The sequence below is a fragment of the Pagrus major genome, chromosome 15, assembly GCF_040436345.1.
Source record: "Pagrus major chromosome 15, Pma_NU_1.0".
NCBI lineage: Eukaryota > Metazoa > Chordata > Actinopteri > Spariformes > Sparidae > Pagrus > Pagrus major.
In genome coordinates, this window is record NC_133229.1 from 15869327 (window position 1) to 15889936 (window position 20610).

General features: G+C 42.4%; 1 protein-coding gene across 6 annotated transcripts in view; it reads left to right on the top strand.

Annotated features, from left to right (window-relative positions):
- Positions 1-15845, top strand: part of cpeb3 (cytoplasmic polyadenylation element binding protein 3) — a 42804-nt gene extending 26959 nt beyond the window's left edge. For all 6 annotated transcript variants that reach the window (XM_073481317.1, XM_073481314.1, XM_073481312.1 and 3 more), the window contains 6 exons: positions 188-355; positions 2379-2468; positions 10445-10563; positions 11011-11125; positions 11617-11798; positions 13748-15845. In XM_073481317.1, the coding sequence (XP_073337418.1) occupies positions 188-355; positions 2379-2468; positions 10445-10563; positions 11011-11125; positions 11617-11798; positions 13748-13975 (902 nt within the window). In that variant the 3' untranslated portion in view covers positions 13976-15845. The remainder of the gene's footprint in view (positions 1-187; positions 356-2378; positions 2469-10444; positions 10564-11010; positions 11126-11616; positions 11799-13747) is intronic.
- Positions 15846-20610: the final 4765 nt, after the last annotated feature.

The following is a 20610-nucleotide window of genomic DNA, read 5'->3' on the forward strand; positions in this document are numbered from 1 at the left end:
TTTAAGCGTTAAGTCAGACGGTACAGTCCAAACTGATTGTGCTGCAGTAATTGTTTCCAGATGTGATTAATTCACTCTCTCTCTCACACCCTTCCTCCCTTTTTACTTCACGCTCTTGTACCTCTCTGTCTTTCCCTTTCATCCCTGTCTTTCCCCCTGGTGTCCTTCTCTTTTCCTCTCCTCCCAGGTCGCTCCTGTCTTTTTCCCTTTGAGGATGGTTTCCTCGATGACGGCCACGGTGACCCCTCCTTGACCCCGGGCCTGAACTCGCCGACCCGCTGTCAGAACGGAGAGAGAATGGAGCGCTACTCCAGGAAGGTCTTTGTCGGAGGCCTCCCCCCTGACATAGATGAAGGTAAACAAAGGATTGATTTTGATTTACACATCTAGAGAAAGCTTTTCACTTAATCTCAGACCTCCCTCCCTGTTTTTTAGCACTGCCCTGCTGCAGATTTATTTTGACACAGTACATAATGTACAGTACATTCACAACTGGAAGCCTCCCAGAACAGTCTTTGTATTTGGCTGTTTGCCACCAACAGTTACACTGAAGAGTTTAATGCTTGCTTAAGGGCACCTTGACACTCCTTGTTGGGGATGTTAATTTAGCTCACTACTTAAATATGTTGGAAGAGACCAAAACCTCACCGAAAGAAGACTAGATATAGTACTTGCATTCATCACTTGGCCAAACAAAATGCAAATGTTGCTCTATATCTGCTGGATGTGTTAATAGGCAACTGCTTGTAAACACATTCATCATAAAACCTAAATAAGATAACATGTCAATCTCTGATGCCCTCAAGTGGTCAACAAATCAGTCATGCTGTTATTTGACGCTGTTTTCTTAGCTATCTCACTCTTGAAAAAAAGTGTGACCAATAAGCTCTGACCCCTGTGCTGTTGCCACTCACACCTCCTCCTGTACAGTACATTCACAACTGGAAGCCTCCCAGATCAGTCTTTGTCTTTGGCTGTTTGCCACTAACAGTGACACTGGAGTATTCAAGTCTTGCTTAAGGGCACCTTGACACTCCCCGTTGAAGATGTTAATTTAACACACTATTCAGCAACTGTAAACTTAACGGAGCTGTTCACACAAAAAATTAAATGTGAAATCAGGGTGAAGTTTCATAGTCTTTTGGACCTTCACAGCAAAAGAACGTTGCAGCTTTCTCCTACACAACTGAAGTAGATGGAGAGTTGCTTAGAAATGTAAAAAAAAAACAAAAAAACATCCGCAGTATGGCTCCATACAGCTCGTCCAGTGTAAACCAAGTCTTCATAAGCCCTGAGATCCCAAAATGATTTGAAAAGATGTTATTTACACCCTTCACATGTGGTTGAGGGCGTAAATAATACCCACTTCAGACGGGGAGCGCTCTTAGCTTGGCAGCTACAGACAAGATTTCAGCTTATAAAAAGGTGCAAATAACATCTTTTCGAATTCAAATCTCCACACCAGATGAGCTATATGGAGCCATTTTATGTTTTTTGTTTTATTGTGTTTTAATTCAAGTCCCCATCTAACTCAGTTGTTTAGGAGAATGCCTCAACGTTGTTTTGCTGTGAAGCTCCAGAAATGTTTTTTGCACTAAGAAAACTTCACCCGACAACTCTTCCTTTAAGTTAAAAAGCCACAGTACAGTTTGAAGTGTTAACTCACATTTGCTATACAAACAAGAGAGGTATCGATCTCTCATGTAACAGGGCAAGAAAGCAAATAAGTGTATTTGTTGATATACATTTCACCCACAATTTAGCTAACTTCAATTAGATAGCTTTAATATATCACTATGTTTTCTTTATATTTTGAAACTGAGTCACAACCAAAAAACAGACTCACAGTCATTTCTGCTTCCATATGCCTCCGAGAAATGAGCCTATTGTTCAAACAATCTTTTTATAAGCTTCAGAATAGATTTTTAGGTCACTTGTAATGATTTTGTGTAACGTCTGTAACCCGTTACATCACAGACCTGTCGTTATTTCCACAAACTCTAGAGCATACCAAAGAGTTTAGCGTTAATATGGAATGTTTCCTTTCATATGTGCCCACCCCGTTGAACAAGCACATGTACTACGGAGCTGATGCACAATACATGCCCTTAGCCGGTTGAAAAATTAATGAGTTTCCACTGCACGAGTCAGCCCAGCGCAGACTGGATGTGCCCGGCCTGTGTTCCTGTTTAATGCAGTGGCTACTACTGCAGCAGGAACAAGGCGAAAAATAGAAACCGTGCCTGTCTCGTCACTGAGTGTGGTTCTGCATCAAGTCCTGCATATGCATATTACATGAACAACCATGAATGTATCTTATAATGTCACTAAAATAACATTCAAGTCTCATTTTCTGTCTCTTTTGTTCGTTTCTCTAGATGAAATCACCAACAGTTTCCGTCGCTATGGACACCTGGTGGTCGACTGGCCCCACAAAGCTGAGAGCAAATCCTACTTCCCACCTAAAGGTAAAAACATTTTCTCAGAGCATAATCTGTATTTTCCCATCGGACATCAAAGTCTACACCAATAAATATCACCTCGGGTGCGTCGCCATTTTAGAGTTTTGTAAAGAATCGTGTTACCCAGAATTCATGGCTCCTGCTGCGTAAGCATGGAAGTGTCTGTTTGTGTAAGTTACCCCCTGTAGTCATCTTGTTGAAAGACTCATGCAGCCTATAATGACTCCATAACTGTTTTGACCTAAGAAGAATTTGCTTGAACGAGTACCTGAGGAGTGTGAAACGTGTTATCGGGTGTCATTTTCAGGCAGGTGATCACCACCGTCTCCCAAGCCCTCTACATCACTCCCTCTGGCCCAGGAGCTGCTGTGTGTCATATTAGGAAAGCTATTAAAGACGCTCTGGAAATAACTAACATTCCATGGGCAGATGGTAATACGCTGCATCTGGAGGACCTGTGAAAATCACTGCCAGTCTCTCCCCCACTCTCATTTTTCAACATCCCGTTTTTTTTTTTAGCTTGCGAGGATTATTTTGAATAGGCTTGGCTCTACTAATATCCAAAGCCAGGAGGAAAAATGCAGCATCCTTTTAGGGGAATGAATGAGCTTACAGCAGCGAGAGGACGCCGCCATGTAAGGGGAGGAGACATGTGGGACTAGTGATCTGTGTAGAATTCATCTCTCACTCTAATTTAAAACCTCCAACTCCAAATTTCCAAGGGAAGCTGCTAAAATATCCTGTTTATGTGACACTCTACATGTTAACAGGCAAGGGATCTTGTGCAGATGTCTGGTGACAGAGTTCTTAGCACTAATAGCTTCAGGGTCTAAAGCAAGTGCACATCTGCACATGTGAGCGTGTCGTACTGTCATGTGGACTGTGTAACGGCTGATTTACGGATGTTGGATTCACATCAGGAGGTCAGCGGCCTCTCCTCGTGTTGAACGTCCTTCCAAGCTTGACCGAATGGAAGATAGTTGTCACTTTCCATCCTGCCTCACATTAAACTGCCGGCGATGTGTGTCTGGACTGTTATGAAAGTGTTTTGGTTCACGGATGACTCATATTGTGGCTCAGGCCGACTTCAGGGACAGGCAAGGACACATTTGGTACTTGGATAAAACTGGCGACTTGGAGGGGAAGTAGGAACAGGAATCAACTAAATGCTCAATGTTCTTGTGTTTTCACAACTCCACTACTGTATTGTAACTAGAGGGATGGAGAGTTTTAAAGGCCGATATAATAAGGATAGTTTGGGAAGAATCTGATAAATTGGCTGATATGATACTGAAAGGATCAAGTTAAAAGTGAACATGAGTAATACAGAGACAGCATGCCATTGGCAGAGCAGCAGTTAACTTCAGTCTAATGCATTTATAATGCCATACTATAAGCAACAATCTTATCATGCTCATAATAAAGCCGTCTTATATAAAATTAAAGCAACATAATTTAGTAATTGGAATTTTGTGCAATTTGCCGCCCCTAAGGTTCCTGAGTGCAACACCACCGTCATAAATACAAATCCCAAAATAACTACAAACAAGACTCATTACATCATAACAGTGTTATGTGTTGAAAACTGTTGTCTCTTCTCATTCGATATATATTTTATCACATTCCTCCTCTGCTAGATTTGTTGTGGAAAAAAAGACAATATAATAATTTCCAAAATGCCAATTTTGCTCATTCAGTGACTAAACTGTAGTAGATGTAATGTTCAGTGAACAAGTCACACCATTCTGTTGTATGGGCCATAGATTTGTTCCAAACGCTGCAGTTGTCCTCAACTTGACAGAGCATTTTAGCTTATTTTAGCTTGTTGTTTTGGTTTTATGGCGACTACCTAGTGAAAGCAATGGAGCATTTAACTGCTTAAGAGCTAGATATTTCCCTTATGAGTTGGTAGACACCAAATCAGAGCTAATAGAGTAAGTATAAGCCAGCAACCGACATGACAAAGAAATGCTAATGTGTTCTGTGTCTACTGGACATGGAAAAAAGGAAACTGCATGCTAACACGCTAACCATATACCTTTTATAGGAAGATAACATGCCAAAGTTGTATTTACAGCTTGTTCTGATGTCCCCAAGTGGTCAAAAATAATTTCATGCTGCTTAATTATTCTACAAGTGTTATCATAAACAATGCAATATTTGATGCTGCATTTTTGACCATCTCACCCTTAAAAAAAGTGTGACCAACAAGCTCTGACCACTGCGGTGCCGTCACTCACATCATCTGCTATCATCCAACACTGTCCTCGCTGTTGTTGGCAATAGGCTTGAAAGGTTAAGGAGCTATTTCTGTCTCTGATTGGGGAAGAGGAGGAGGAGGAGGTAACGCTGTCTGAGCACTGGGAGCTATATACTGCTACAAATGCTATTGCTCACGTCATGCTGCAATAACAGTGTGTCAGACTTGTTTGAAGGCTTCAAAAGGCTACAACAGAAGCCAGTTCGACTAAAGCCAGTTATTATCAGCTTTTTTAGGCCGTCGTGGGGAAAAAATGGACATTCAAAATAGAAGATGAATGCGGCAAGCCTCAAATAATGGCAGCAGAGAAGTGCTGCAGTGGCGACAGTCGCAGTATTGCATCGTACTGCATTATTCAGGCTTTGATTTCTCTTTTCGCCCTCATGTAGGGATTATATCCAGTGAGTGACTTCTTCAAATTGAGATGATTAGCGACGCTTGATTTCACCCCTCCTCTACTCTATCACTGACTATTCTCCAATTGCTCCAAAGCTTCAAGGCTTGTGTTTGTTTTTAGGAGAGCAGATGTTTGTGTCTCACTCCATCCATGTTGCCAGGCCTTCCTCATCTTCTTCTCCCCGTCTCTCCCCTCATCATGTAAGCTGCTGTCAGCAGTCGGTCTGTTGACATTTTGTGGCAGGGTTACAGCCCTCTGCGAATTTCTTTCTCTCTCTCTCTCTATTCTCATGGGATGGATAGCGTACATGGAGGGTTGGATTCTTCTACGCTTTCAAGCAGAACTGCCTCCAGACTTTCGGAGCAGGCCGACATGCGTGTTTGCAGCCAGAAAGATTTTTTTTTTGCACATATTCTCCCACGTTTCTCTGATAGCGAGTGGCAGATTTTTTTTTCTCGGTCACTCGGGTCACTCGGGCAGAACACGTCTGTGCCCTCGCCTATGGGAAATAAATCTCTGGACACATGTCTGTTGCTGAGTATGAAAAGATAAGCCTGGATTTAAATGTCACTATTAAAGCCAGAGAGATGGACATTGTGAATATGCTCACTCAGTTTATCTAGTCATCACAGATTGGATTTCAGCAAAGTCAACACAACTTTCAGTTGATGAAGTAAGGGAGGGAACAGGGGAGCAATGTGGGACTTTGATATAGCAGTGGAAAGATGTTTGTGTACTACTTAGTGACTGACTCTACAATATCAGTTCCACTCTGGTATGTGGGTAGTGTAACATATCAGCTCGCACCAGGTACCAGTGTAATGCTTTCACTCATTAGTGTATTTTGAGACCATTACTCAATTCCCTTTGGCTTCATAACTCAAGGTTATTGAGATATTAGCAATTTTCTAGGAGTTGCTTTGCCTCGAACTTGAACATATCGTATTTGATTTCCTGTTATGAAAAGCACTTAAAGGAATAATTGGACACTTGAATACTTTCTTGCCAAGAGTTAGATGAGAAGATCCATACCCCTTCATTTTTGTGTGCTCAAAATGAATCTACCAAGAGCAGCACGTTAGCTGAGCACAAATACTGGAAACAACTAGCTAGCTATAACCTTTTTAATTGGTCTGCTTTAGCAGCGCAAGTGGCCTGATTTTGTGACCTTTTCCCTTGATTCAGTTGTAATGTGGGGTCAGTCCTATGTTCCCAGGGTCCTGTGTTCCCAAGGTTCTTTGTTTGGGGACAGACATGAGAGTGGTATCAATCTACTCATCTAACTCTTGGTAAAAAAGCGAATAAACATATTACATATTCCCTTTTAACTATTCCATTAATAGGCTACCTGTTTCCCATTTGCCTGAGTAAAGCTAGCCTAATGCTATTTATAGGTAGCAGTTCGCTGGTTAAGTCATTGCATTTGGTGAGTTAATGTCTTTGTTTTTATGGCAATTTGACAAATCGTCATCAAGTTGCTGTTGAGGTTACCATTCGTCTCCCCATGAGTCAAACTCTTGGCCTCCACTACAGGAAAGCCTCTGTACTGCATGAGGTCATTGGTTTGTCTGCGCAACCCACAGGGCACTCTGCCTATCGTTTGTCTGTAAGCAGCGCTCTTCAGGCTGGAAAATGCTGCGGGTGTACGTATTCCGTTCCTCCCTGGACAGTGCTGGGAGCTCAGCAGCAAAGCCCCTATAAATCTCAGGCACGAGCCACTGCAGATCTGCGCTCTCCTGCCGCGGTGTAAGCCTCTGCACTGCGCAAGGCTGATGGAAAAAGACAGATCCTCAGCACCATTCAGCCCAAATATCAGAGCATTAAAGTGGCATAGAGCCCTATGGAATCTGGTACAGGCTGCTTTAATGCAAGGCCTCGAGTGTTGATGTTTAGTTTAGTTTAAAGCTGAGCCGTATTCATTCAGCTGTGTACACACTGACCCAATCAAGTATCCATGTTGTTCAGGCTATTGATCACAGACATTCTGTGTCCTGAGAAACCAGTAAGAGTAGAAACACATTAAACACAAGTAGCTTATAGCACAGGTCCTGGCAGGCTTTCTGATATCATTTGGTACAACAGAAGCCAATTACTGAGAATTCAGGAAAAACACTATTATAAAGGGGAAACACTGATAATCCTCCAATTATATTGACCAAAATGTAACTGTTATGTGGCCTATTTAAATGAATAAGTGCTGTTAAAAGTGTGCAGGATAATAATAGTAGACAGATGCCACCAAAGACCCACTTAAAAGTTTTTCTTTTCTTTTTTTTGGTACGTTTTGTCCCACTCGATGTCCTTACTTCTAAATTTCATTTTGACCTGACAGGATTGAAGGATGTACCAGAAGTCAGCACAGGACAGTACTTTCAGTGTGAAATTGAGTGTAGCACATGGAAAAGGTTGCCCGTCTCACTTTTCCAGGCCTCTTGCATCAGTTTTGTAACTTTCTAACACGGTCCATTAAGGTAGCAGCTTTACGTCTGTCTCTACAGTGTCTGTAAGCCCCATGTTCCTCCTGCTCTCCGTGCCCTGTGTATTTTTGAACTCCCTGTTTGTATGGCAGTCTTCACACTGCTTCTCTCCTTACCTTTTCTCACTTTTCCCCTCTCTTTCCATCTGTCTCACTCCTCTCCCCCTCCTTCTTTTCTCTCTCTCTCTCGGTCTCTCTCTCCTGCCCTGGGTCATGGAACACGTTGTTCCCTCCTTCAGACTGTATGAGCTGCTGGCTAGCTCTGCCTTTTCATGCTGTTTTTTTTTGTGCAAGACTGCAGTTGTTTTTTCTCCGAGGGGGGATGTCAGTGCTAAACCACATGATTTCTCCCAATGACAAACCCTCTTTATGTAACCCGGCAACACGGAGACACAGGGGTCTTATGTCGGCCGATGACGAGGCACGTGGAGAAAGATGACGATGCACAAAATGTCAAGTCTAATTGTGTGTTTTTTTTTGCGGCTGGTCTGGAGAGGAGTTGGCTCTGCGCTGACCAATTATAAGAAGACAGCGATTAGACGGTCACTTAAAGCAGCTGATTGAAATTAGTTCTGACTGTGAATATTTTAGTTTTGCCCACGATGGTTGAGCTTGTTATTAGAGAAAACATTACAGTCCCACTGAGGTTATTAGCCTGATACTTGACTCTACAGGGCTCATAATAACAACCGCTACAACTGTTAATTAGAAAGAGCCTCTGTGGTTTCTTTGCATATTAATAGATGAATACAATCACACAACAATGTGTATGCTGATGTGTTAGCATGGAGCAAAATCTGGTATTGATCCAAAAGGGACACATAATGTCGTTATAATAATTTGGGTGTCTATATAAAGGACGAGGACACACAGACCTCCTTCTCCATACCTTTTCTTTTCTTACTATTATTCCTGTCATTGTTATAATACTGTTTTTGGCATATACATTTAACTCAGAGCCCTCATGATGCACTAAGCAGCCTATTAAGTGATGTAATTATGGTGATTTTTTTTTTTTGTTTAAGGCTGTATATAGTTATTTTCCCCTAGTTTTAATATCCACAAGCTGTCAATATCACGTCACCATTATGGCATCGGAGGTCAGCAACAAAATAATTTAAGCTGGCTAGAGCTGCAAGAATGAATTGATTAGTTGTTAACTATTAAATAAACTAGATCATTTCTTAATCAGGTTGAGTAATTTTTCTAGGAAATTCCATGTGAATATTTTCCGGTTTCTTTCCTCCTCTATGACAGCTCAAGTTTATCATCATCAGATTCTAACACTGTATGTTCTTACTACATCATGATCTACAGACTAGTTTGCTGATAGAGCAAATGTCAGAAAGTCACAGCTCTGGGCAGATCACTGTCACGTCACTGTGACAGAGGACACGTCACATCCATCAGGACGCGCGTCACACACAAACAGAAGCCTGTCAGAGAGGCGGCGGTTTGCTTACGCACCTGCTTTTTTTCCATTCTGCCTCCAACGCTCGCTGCCTTTTCTTTCCTGTCCCGCTTTTATCCCCCCGCCTCCCTCCACAGCGGCACACACTCACCCTCGTCCTCCCTCCCAGCCCGCATGCACACTTTCACTCAGACCCATCCACATACCACAGGTGACTGGCTCTGCCGAGTCAGGCTTTATTCCTCCTTTCCGCTCATCTCATCTGCTGCAGCTCCGCTCAGGAATGTTAAGAGTGAAACATGACAGTTGCACATTCCTCTTCCTCGCCATTTCCACTCATGCATTTGTCTGCATAAGTGCCTGAGTTAGTGTGTGGGAGGGAGGGAGGGAGGGAGGGAGGGTGACACTGAGAGATGGTTTATAATAGCAGGCTTCTCAAGAGACAGCGGAACACATGGCTTTTCTAGTCGTCTCAGGGGACACTACAGAAGAAGGGATGAAGAAGCTAGTCTCTGGGTGTGATCGTGTGATCGTGTGCACTTGTGCGTATCAAACCCATCCCAGTTGCTTCGCTCAGATGGCGGCTCATATTCCCCTGACTCATGGGTGCTACAGGTGGTGCCGGGCTTCTGCTAATAACATAACCAGAAAAATGCAGTAATAATTTACAACCCATTCAGAGATGACTGTGTGGGCCAACATCTGCTACTTTCTTTGCTGGTATTACAAATATATTCACTCATGCCAAGAATTGTGTGTTCATTGTTTGGCTGTCAAAAAATCTCTCTGATTTCTGGTTTCTTTGTTCTTTCTCAGTATAAATCCCATCCCTCTAGCACTGTATGACAGGCATACCCTCTTGAGTCGGCTTTCTGTCCCTCCCGAAGCGGCTTAATAGCTCTGACCTTGGATAACGTTCTCTGCTCTCAGTGCTAAATAATTCAATAGTACAGAGTGACTGTCTGAATTGCTCTTTCTTTCTGCCGTGCGCAGACATCACAAAACTCTCTCTACCTGAACCAGTTCTCGGGGACGATCTGCAGTGGGTTAGGCTGATCAATTTTGCATGGTTCCTTTAGGAGTGGAGCACTCTCAGCCATTTAATCTGAAGCAGCGCAGGCAGGACGGTGCCGGCTGTAGAGCGTCTCATGAAGGCAAGAGAGGACAGGAGAACAGGTCACAAGGTCATATATGTGTGTGTGTGTGTGTGTGTTGAGACAAAGTTGTCTGAAACTATGAATAACATGGAGAAACGGGGGGCTTAGTCATATGATTGTGACTTGTACAATGTAGACACTAGAAAATACTCAAATGTCTCTGAATTGTTGCCCAGAGGACAGAGTTGGGGGCATCATGATCACAAGGGTGTGGCTATTAATTGCAACAGATGTAGTTTTCTTTTTTTTTCTAAAATTCCCTGTCTGCTCTTCTTTGCCAGGCTACGCCTTCCTGCTGTTTCAAGAAGAGACTTCTGTTCAGGCCCTGATCGACGCCTGCATCGAGGAGGACGGCAAGCTCTACCTGTGTGTATCCAGTCCCACCATCAAAGACAAACCGGTAAGTGGCAGACATTCAGTAAAGGAACATGGTGCAATATGTAAGAATTGGCCACCTGTCGAATTCAAACTGAAAGCAAATAGGGGGCAGCATATCACTAGAGTAACTGCTAACTGTAGCTGCTGTTAGCTAGTTAGCTCGAAAACATTTGGTGGGTCCAGCTTCCTAAATGTTAGATTCACTGCCTTGTCTTTGTCAATTATGATAGTTAATGGAGAGTGTTTGGGTTTTGCACTGTTAGTTGAACAAAGTTGGGCCTTTTTAAAAAAATCATTTTAAAGACTAAACAATCAATCGATTAATTGTGAATGAGAACAATGAAACTAATGGTTAGTTGCAGGCCTGTTGTCCTCCATAGAGCCACACTGCCAGCATGGTTAATAAAGTACAGGCAGTATACCACCATTGCTACCTAAATTACCACATTTTTCCTTCTGTCTTACGCAGGTCCAGATCCGTCCCTGGAACCTGAGCGACAGCGACTTCGTCATGGATGGCTCCCAGCCTCTGGACCCCCGCAAGACCATCTTTGTAGGGGGTGTGCCGCGGCCCCTGCGTGCAGGTAACCAACTAATATGAATGGAATATTTTTTTTGCAATCCCCCAAAAGCCTCTAAATTGGCTTCATAATGTAGGCTGGCATGGAGTACACTGCCTGGAGGCTATAATGAAAGTTCTCCCTCTGAGAAAGCAATCCTCTACTTGGGTTTCCAGGAAGATTGCCAAGTGGTCGTCATGTTAAGAATTCATGGTGTAATGGAAGGCTCAGTCCTTCTGTTCTTGGGATAAACATCGCTGGCTTGTCTGCAATGTGACCCCCAGTAATTATACCAGCAGTTTGAGACCGCTGCTCTGATGAATAGTGGAGTAGGGTAGATTTTTACATCAGGTATTAAAAGCGTCAATCACAAAAGTCCACATTAAATCTTTCACTAAGTTTTTTAAGAAAGGCTGAGTGCTTTCAATATGAGGACAAAAGTAAAGCCAAAAACTCCCAAGGGGCCTGGCTGTAGCACTAATCATCCTCCCTCTTTCCTTTCTTCTTCTCTCCAGTGGAGCTGGCTATGATCATGGACCGGCTGTACGGAGGTGTTTGCTACGCCGGCATCGACACCGACCCAGAGCTCAAATACCCAAAGGGAGCGGGCCGTGTGGCCTTCTCCAATCAGCAGAGCTACATTGCTGCCATCAGCGCTCGCTTCGTTCAGCTGCAGCACAATGACATCGACAAAAGGGTGAGTGGGTTCATGCGCTTCATTCACAATATCCTTCCTCTCCACCACAGCTGAGGTTTTCACAGTCATTCCTATGGCATGCTGCAGAGCTGAACTCTGCCTGAGCCCTCTCCCATGTTTCAGAGCTTTCATTATAGACGGGTTTTCAGCCAACTGCACAGCCTACAATAACGGAAGACCAAGCCCGGGCTGTGCAATCACTACGGCCTTTTGCTGCCGGAGTCCCGACAGATGTTTCAAGTTGCAGACACAGAGGGTTGGTTTAATTATAGTAGTTCCCTATACATGCATATCCACTCGGGCTGAGCTGCAGCCTGCTTATTTTAGGCACGTCGGCCAATTGCAGCGGGACAGATCGTGACCAAGAGAGACTGGGTGTCAGCCAGGAAGCCGAGCCTCTGCAGGGCGGGGCAGTCCGCCCCACCTCAGCTATCACCATCGATCTTCAGTGGGGGTTTAGGGTGTCATTATTATGACTGGGACTGGGTGGAATACAAATAAAACAAGTTAAAGAAGAAAACACTCAGGAAAGCAGGCGAGGATTTTTAAAGGATTTTAAAGCTGCAAATATCATCACATCATAGTTTAAAATGATTTATGCTGACAGAAAGAAGAAGGTAAAGAATCTATATCTGCTGCAGAAAGTGGGAAACATCCTCGAGAGTGTAAAGTTGTGGTACGGAACAAGGATGCCTCTTTTTGCCACTTTCCTCTCTAATTTTCCCTTTTCTCGCCTTCAGCGTCCACAATTCCATTAACAGTAAATGGCTCTTGATGATGGGACACAGAAGCTCATTACCCTCTGGTCAGCTTCGTGTCCGCTCAGTTGATATCGGTGTTTAATAGCGTGGCAGCGCTCCTCATTTGTCTCGTGGATATTGCACTGCAGTTGTTGCAGAGTTGAACTAAGAGGGACGCTCTCCTACAGTTGAAGCATTTGATAACCTTTCATTTTGTGGCCACGCTATAACAAGGTTAGCATCCACCCCTGCCTACTCATGCACTGAGGCGTCTCCATGGCGACTGAGTTCTCATTTCTTGTCTCCAGGCTTAGTGGTCAGACTCATTTCACTGCTGGACGGGAGGATACCTGCCTCAATCTAGCCTGGTTATATTTTGGAGAATTGCACAAAGATTGCCTCGCGTAGGGGGGTTTGTGGAGAACGGCCTGAAGGAGTGAACATCCCTGGAGAAACATAGCCGTTATTTTAGCATATTTACATCCTGTTTGTGTTGGTCTTACAGTGTATATGTCCAGCATAAACAGGAAGAGGACACCAGTTAGATAACCCCCCCTTTTTTCCAATGTCATTTTCTTATATCAGTTGGAATACCCATCTTATTGAAATCATTTTACTTGTTTTGGGAAGAATAGGATTGTTTTAAAGGTCTAGGTGATTATAAACTAATGAAAACATAATTATAATGATTACATAATCAATATTATGTTCAACTTCTGCAAATAAATCCCCCTAAATCCAACATCCTGGACCTTTAAGAGTGAATATGAGAACACAATACTCAAATGGGGACTGCATTTTTACCATAACTATGCTTAGTCTTGCATAGAGACAAACCTTTCACCTAATGCCAGCAGCTGAGAGAGCTGCTTACTGGCTACAAAAGTGCCCATTCAGGGCAGAATCCATGTTTATCTAACGCGGTGGCTCTCAAACTCGGAGGTGGGACCCCCAGGGGGGCGCAGATCGACTGCAGGGGACTGTGGATGACCCAAAAAAACAAAACAAAGCTGAATGAATGTGATTGTGTGAACAGAAGTGTTTGCTTTATTTTTTACTAAAATTCAGTTTGGATCCTTTTTAACTGTTGCTTCCCCAATAATTGCTAATAATTGGGGTGGGGGGGTGACAGAAAAAGTTTAAGAACCAGTGGTCTAAGAGACGACCGTGAATAAACTAGACTCCTCCTCTCATCCTCCGTCTCCACAGGTGGAGGTGAAGCCGTACGTCCTGGACGACCAGATGTGTGACGAGTGCCAGGGGGCACGCTGCGGGGGGAAGTTCGCCCCCTTCTTCTGTGCCAACGTCACCTGCCTGCAGTACTACTGCGAGTACTGCTGGGCCAGCATCCACTCACGAGCCGGCCGAGAGTTTCACAAGCCACTGGTGAAGGAGGGGGGCGACCGCCCTCGACACGTGTCCTTCCGCTGGAGCTGAGGGGGCGTCACCAGTCAGCCCTGCCCCGGTGAACCCACACCCGAGTCCCGAACACCTCCTGCACCCCTCCTACCTTACAGGCCGGGACAGCGCTGCAACCCCCGCTCCCTCCCCCATAGCCCCAGCTACTCCACCCTGCTCCCCACAAACACCTCATGAAAAAAGCAAAAAGGATACCGTCAAACCCATGGGACTGTCTTCATACCACATGGCTCTGAACTCATTGTCTAGTGTTCCCCTCTGATGAAGCATTGCGGGGAAATGAAATGCGAAAGTCTATCAGCTTAGAATTTGCACTTTGGCACAAAATCTTACGAAACACACACACAGAAACACACACACAGGATGGTATGTTAGACACCTGGCTACTTTCAGTTCCCCGTTCTGTTGACTGGGTGGTGTGGTACGTCCTGTTGGATCCCCCCCCCCCTCCCCCGTACTGAGACAGAGGTGGGACCACACAAATATTTAAAAAAGTATATATTTTTTGTTTTGTACCTATCTATACATATATGGATAATTTAAATTTTATGTAAAAGGAGCATGCACTTATTTTGAAAAGCTGTAGTTATATTGCCCCTAGTAAAAAAATAAAAAAAGTCATTACCAAAGGCAAAATGAAATTTAAGCATACAGAAAATTTAAATAGGTGGCATAAGATGTAGCAAGATTTAACAACTATCCAGTAGTGTGGGCCCGTATCGCCCAGAGTAAAAGTACCACGGCTATATTCGCTCTCAATTTTGACTCTGAAAATATTAATACCTCATACACGCAATCGGATTAGTTTGCTTTCGATTTCTAGGTCTTTATTTTTATAATAACATTATTTTTTAGTGTTATGTAAATGTAATGCTGCAATAGCTTTGCTGCTAAATCCATGGTATAAACAGATACCATACGTACTTTATTCAGGCTAGGGTGTAAAATAATAACCGATCGAGAGGAGTGACGAGCTATCACAGGGGGAGGGGGCGCCCCTAGACGACGATGGCTACCTTTTGTGGGGGGTCGGGGTGGGTCGCCCCTAACTGCATGTTTATTTCAATCAGGTTGCTGCATGCAATAGAATTTTTCAGTATCATGTCTACTATTCGATTCTGCCCATGTTTGCACAACACACTACAGACGTACGTTCGACTCGCACGGAACTGGACAGAGGCAGGGAGGACCGGTCGTAGGAATCATGGCGGCTCCGCGTCGCCGGTCGGGCTGACGGGCCGCGGCCGCCGCAGACACACCCTGCACAAACAGGCAGTGAACACATCCAGACGACGGGGGAAAAAAAACAACCTTAATAATCACAAATCAAATTAAATGTAGGATTACCATTTAAAACTGTCTATGATAGGTGAAGTACTTTTTTGCAGTGATTGTTGATATAATTGTGCAATTTTTTATACCGTATGTAGTTAGGTCTGAGTATGCCTAGAACTGTGATTCGCTTTAACTGTCGTTAATGTCCGACATAGAAGTCCTGTGAAACTTCATAACTAGTGTATGCAGACGTATATATGTTCTCTTGTACACACACTTGCACCAGTATACACAGAAGCCTCTCCACACACACAAACACACACACACACACACACACACACACGGACGGCTGTCTTTCTTACGCACACAAACAGACGCCTACAGAGTCTGATCCGAAGAGAAGACGCAACAATGTGAGCTTAAAACTGAGAACTGAGGGTTTTTTTTTTTTTTTAGTTGTCCCACCGTCGACAATAAGCGCACGTTTACGTCCCAGAACGCAACCAAAGAGCTCACGTGTTCGACTTTTAACAGACACAGAGGAGGCCGCCGCTCGCACGGCCTGCAGTGGTGCAGTGGATTAGATGAGGAAAGAGGGCTGATGGGAAGAAGAATCTGGGTGGGGGGGTGGGTGGGGGGAGGGGGTAAAATGAAACATTGAAGCTACTGGAGACTTGAGGTTGATTAACTGAGCGCCGCACATGCTCTCACTACATGGCTGGGCTGGGCTGGGGTGTTTGTGGGTGGGTGGGTGTGGGTGGGATCCAGAAGATACAGATGTGCAAGCTGGGGTTACCATATTTATCCAGATGTTTTTTTTTTCCTGCAAAGCTTGAAGTAATGGACCTGCTAAAAAAAAAAAATGGTGGACATATATATCTTTTAGTTTTTTATCAAAAGGTTCTAGTGCGCAGTGCAAACAGGATGGGGTGGGTGGGGGAGGGGGAAGGTGGTTTTGAATGCAATGAAATTTAAGTATTGGCTGCTGAAGACAGGGCGGCTCTGGTTTGGGGTCAGGGGTGGGCGGCCAAGTTACACTGGTTTTAGCAGTCTTGTGGACAATCCGAACAGGATCCTACATCATTGCAAGTTAATGTGTGTCGTCCTCCCCTCCCCCCTTTTCTTTTTCTGTCCGTGAGTTGTGATTGTCCCGTGCTGGCGCCCCGCAGTCCCTCTCCTCTTTCTCGTTTTAGTCGCAAACTGTTTGTTTGTTTGTTTTTTTTGCTTTAGGATAGATGTTTTTGTTGTCCAAGAAAAAAAACTAATTGAAACTAAGCAGAAGATACTTTTTTACTGATAGAAAAAAAGACTTAAAAACACGAGGCTAACCATGAGTAATAATACGTATCCCTATGAAAGTGAATTCTGGGTGTTTTTGTGACATTTCTTTCCCCACCCAGACAGGTTTTCTATGTTTGTTCCTTCTCTATGATAGATATTTGTTATGCACTACTCTTTGTATCTGAACAGTTTTCGACGGTCAGCAGTTCTTTTTGTTAAAAGACAAAAAAAAAAAAGACGATAAAGCGTGCTTTCTGACTGACAAGATCTTTTGCAATACCTCAATTTTGAAATATATTAGGAGAGAAACTGATATTTTCTAAGTAAGTTTATTCAGATGAAAAAATATATATTAATTTAATTCTTCGAGAGAAATGATTTAACAGATGGTTGATTTTTTTATTTTTATCATGCTTATTTGCTTTTATTTTAAGAATTTATTTTTTTGAAAAAGACAACAACTGAAGGAGCTAGAGCTTTATAACTAATATAATGATGTAGTTAGTGAGAGTACAGTCTACTTTATTACAGTGGAGGTGAGGGTGAGTGTCCCACTGGTCAAAATTGGTCGAAACATCAGAGAAAGAGCTCTTTAGGAAGAAAAAAAACTATCAGGTGCTCAGAGAGAAAACTGAACATATTTCCCACGTTTTTGTATATTTATAATCAATCATTTACTATGCTGACCAGAGTTGTGAAAGAGATCTTCTGTTCATTATTTTTTTAAGAGAAGTTTTTTATGTTTCCTAAAAGTATGTGCTCCCTTTTGTTTTGTAAAAAAGCAACGCGACCCTGATTTTGTTAGCCTGACGTCGTTGGGAGAGAATAAAAAACAAAAGGAGACTTGTGAGAGTCGCTGAACAGCTGGAGGTAGAGAGACGAGAATGTTATTTTTAACACAAAACAGACACAAGTGTTTTCACCTGTAACTTGATCGAAAGCCCCCAAGGTGCATCAATTGACTGGTGGCCTTCTATTCACGCAAGACTTGAATTAGTCCCATTTTTTAAGGCTAAGAACCTTGATTCTTTGTTGTAATGTGCAATACTGTTTGTACTGTTTGTAGAAAAGAAGAAAACAAGAAAAAGAGGCATAAATCTTTATTGCAGAATTATTTTCATTGCAAGCATTGTGATTCACTAAAATCATTTTCTACTGTGTATTTACCTACTCTACCTGCTAGTACCTTCCAGTAGTAATGTAGCCTTTGTACTGAGAAATTTTCATTATTTTTAGAAAGTTTTGCTAAAAAAGAAAAGAATTTAAACATATTTACATATTTTCATTTTTATTTCGTATTTTTTCTTTACAGACTTATTTCTCAACCATTAATAGTTATTTCTGGGGGAGACTTTCATATCTGGTCAATGTCATTAATATTATTTTGTATTTTTACTTGGAATAAATTAATTTTATGATGCTAATTCTTTAAAAGTTTATTTTTTTCGTTTGTTCACTTTTTTCATTTTTTGAAGCTGAAAAAAAAAACTTTGTAATATTGTTACTAAAGTGTCTCGATTCTTGAAATGCTAAGCTTTATGTGTTAACTCGCTGATGTTGCTTACATTAGTGTGAAAATGATCTACGGAGAAAAAAAAAAAAAACTACTCACAAACAACAGATTGGTGGTTGGTGATGTTTAAGTGATTCGCAATGTAAACAAATGAATGGGCAATAAAATAAAAATGGCAGAATGGAGCATACATGCAGTATGTTGTGATGTAATTGTGGAAGATGGACAACACCACTGACCATTTACATTGCTTTTAGCCTGCTACTATTAGCACTAACTCTACAATAACCCCTCCTGTTCCTCACATACAGCTCTGTAGAAACAAACAGCCATGTCACACTCCTCCTCTTTCTCGTAGGTTCGGTCCCTGCAGAGTGCACCAGTGTGATTGTATTTAAGTATGAATGTAAATGTAGAGATGAATTGTGTAATATGCTATAAGTTTGGGAAGAGCATGTACCTCTGTAGAATGGTAACTTTTCATCACAATTGTCTGAAGTGTTTTGTTTTTTTTACTTCCCCAACTTTTGGTTTGTTTCTGTACTTGGATTTTTTTAAATCATGCTTTTTTCCTGCTGATCTTCTAAAAGACGAGTTTGACTTTTTGGGAAAAACTCTTAATCCGTGTTCTTGCGAAGAGTTAGATGAGAAGACTGACATCACTCTCATGACTGTACAGTATAACGCTCTATGGCTAGCTTGGAGAGTATTAGCTTAGCATAGCATTAACACCCAGCCAAGAACTAGTCCGGCATGTAGGCCTAACCCTCTCGTAAAACTAAGGGTTGTTAAAGAAACAAGGTAAAATGTGTTAATGTGACATCTTTAGAGGTGCTGGAAGGCAAATTTTTGGACATAGACCGGCTTCCAGTCTTTATGCTAAGCTAAGTTAACTGGTCATTGTCTGTCGCTCAATATTTAACAGAGATATGACATTGGTAGGTACCCCATAACGCACGCTTGATTGTCAAGAGTTAGATGAGAAGATTGACACCACTAAAAAATATTGCAAAGAATACATAAGGCTATATAGCCAGGGGATTGTTAGCTTAGCCTGGCAATAACACCATTGCCAAGAACTAGCACGGCACATGACCCTCTCATAAACCCAAAGCTTTTACACTTAAAGAAACTAGATAAAATGTGGTCATTTGTCACCTTTAGAGTTGCTGGTTGACACATTTTTGGACACTGCTGGGCTAGCTATCATACAGCTTCCAGTCTTTATGCTAAGCTAAGATAATTGGTCATTGTTTGTAGGTCAATATTTAACAGAGACATGAGATTGGTACGCACCCTCCATCGGTAGCTTAATTGCTTAAAAGAGTTGGACGAGACGATTGACACCACTCACATGACTGTACAGTCTGTGTAAAGCTATAGCCAGGGTAGTGTTAGCTTAGCCTAGCATTAACACCCCGCCAAGAAGTAGTCCAGCACGTAACCCTGTCGTAAAACTATTTGAACTTTGTGTTCGGATTGGAGAGATATAATGTGTTAATTTGTGAACTTTGAGACAGCTAGGCTAGCTACCACCCCCTTGCTTCATGTCGTAATGCTAAGCTAAGATAATTGGTCGCTGGCTGTAGCCTCATATTTAATGCACAGATATGTGAGTGGTATCCACCCTCTTGCTTGCTTTCTTGCCAAGAGTTGGATGAGAAGATGGATACCAGGCTCGTATCTGGCCAATATGAAGCCAGCTTCCAGTTAGATTAGCATTAGGCAGGAAACAGGTAAATAGCAAGCCTGACTATGTCCAAATGCAACAAAATCTAGCTTAGATTCTGAGCTCTAACACCTCTAAAGCTCACTAATGAACACGTATCTCTTTGATTTAATCAAAACAGAAACAGAAGTGTACAACTGACACGTTGTTAGGTCGATTATTTGGAAGTTTAGTCCAAAAAGTCCTTCATATAACCCCTGTAACACTTCAATGTGTCACTTTACGGTTTTGTTTTTGTAGGAATTAAACAAACAACATATAAAATGTTAATTAGTGAGCTGTGAAGGTGCTGGCAGGCAAAAACTGATAGCTTTGTACAGAAAGAAACTGGCTGGCTGCTGTTGTTTTGATGCTAAGTTTAGCTTTAAGGCTCCAGCTCCATATTTACTGTGCTGACGTGAGAGTGATGTTGATCATCGAACTCTTAATAAGACAGCAAATTATTTTCCCAAAATCTCAAACAATTATTATTTTTTTTATTTAGGCTGAAGCTCCATTTTGAAGTGTTTGTGACGTCCCGTGCTCTACTGTCATCATCCAAAAAGAGACTCCAGCACTCATGTGAGGATGTTATTTCTGGCCGGCCTTTTCTACCAGTTTATACAGCTGATGCTAATAACAGCCCCCCTCATGTCTTTTAAATAGTCCCATACTTTGTCAGTGTTATTCACCACCATACCACCAAGTATTTATCCATCTCTTGGCCCTTTTTTTCCAGTTTCTCTTTCACTGAACAGAACCATTTATACCTGAACTATAACACAACGTGTATGTGCAAATGAAAAAGATGATGATTTGGATGATGGCAACCATTTTATATATTCCTCTCTATAGATATACGTATGTATTTCATGT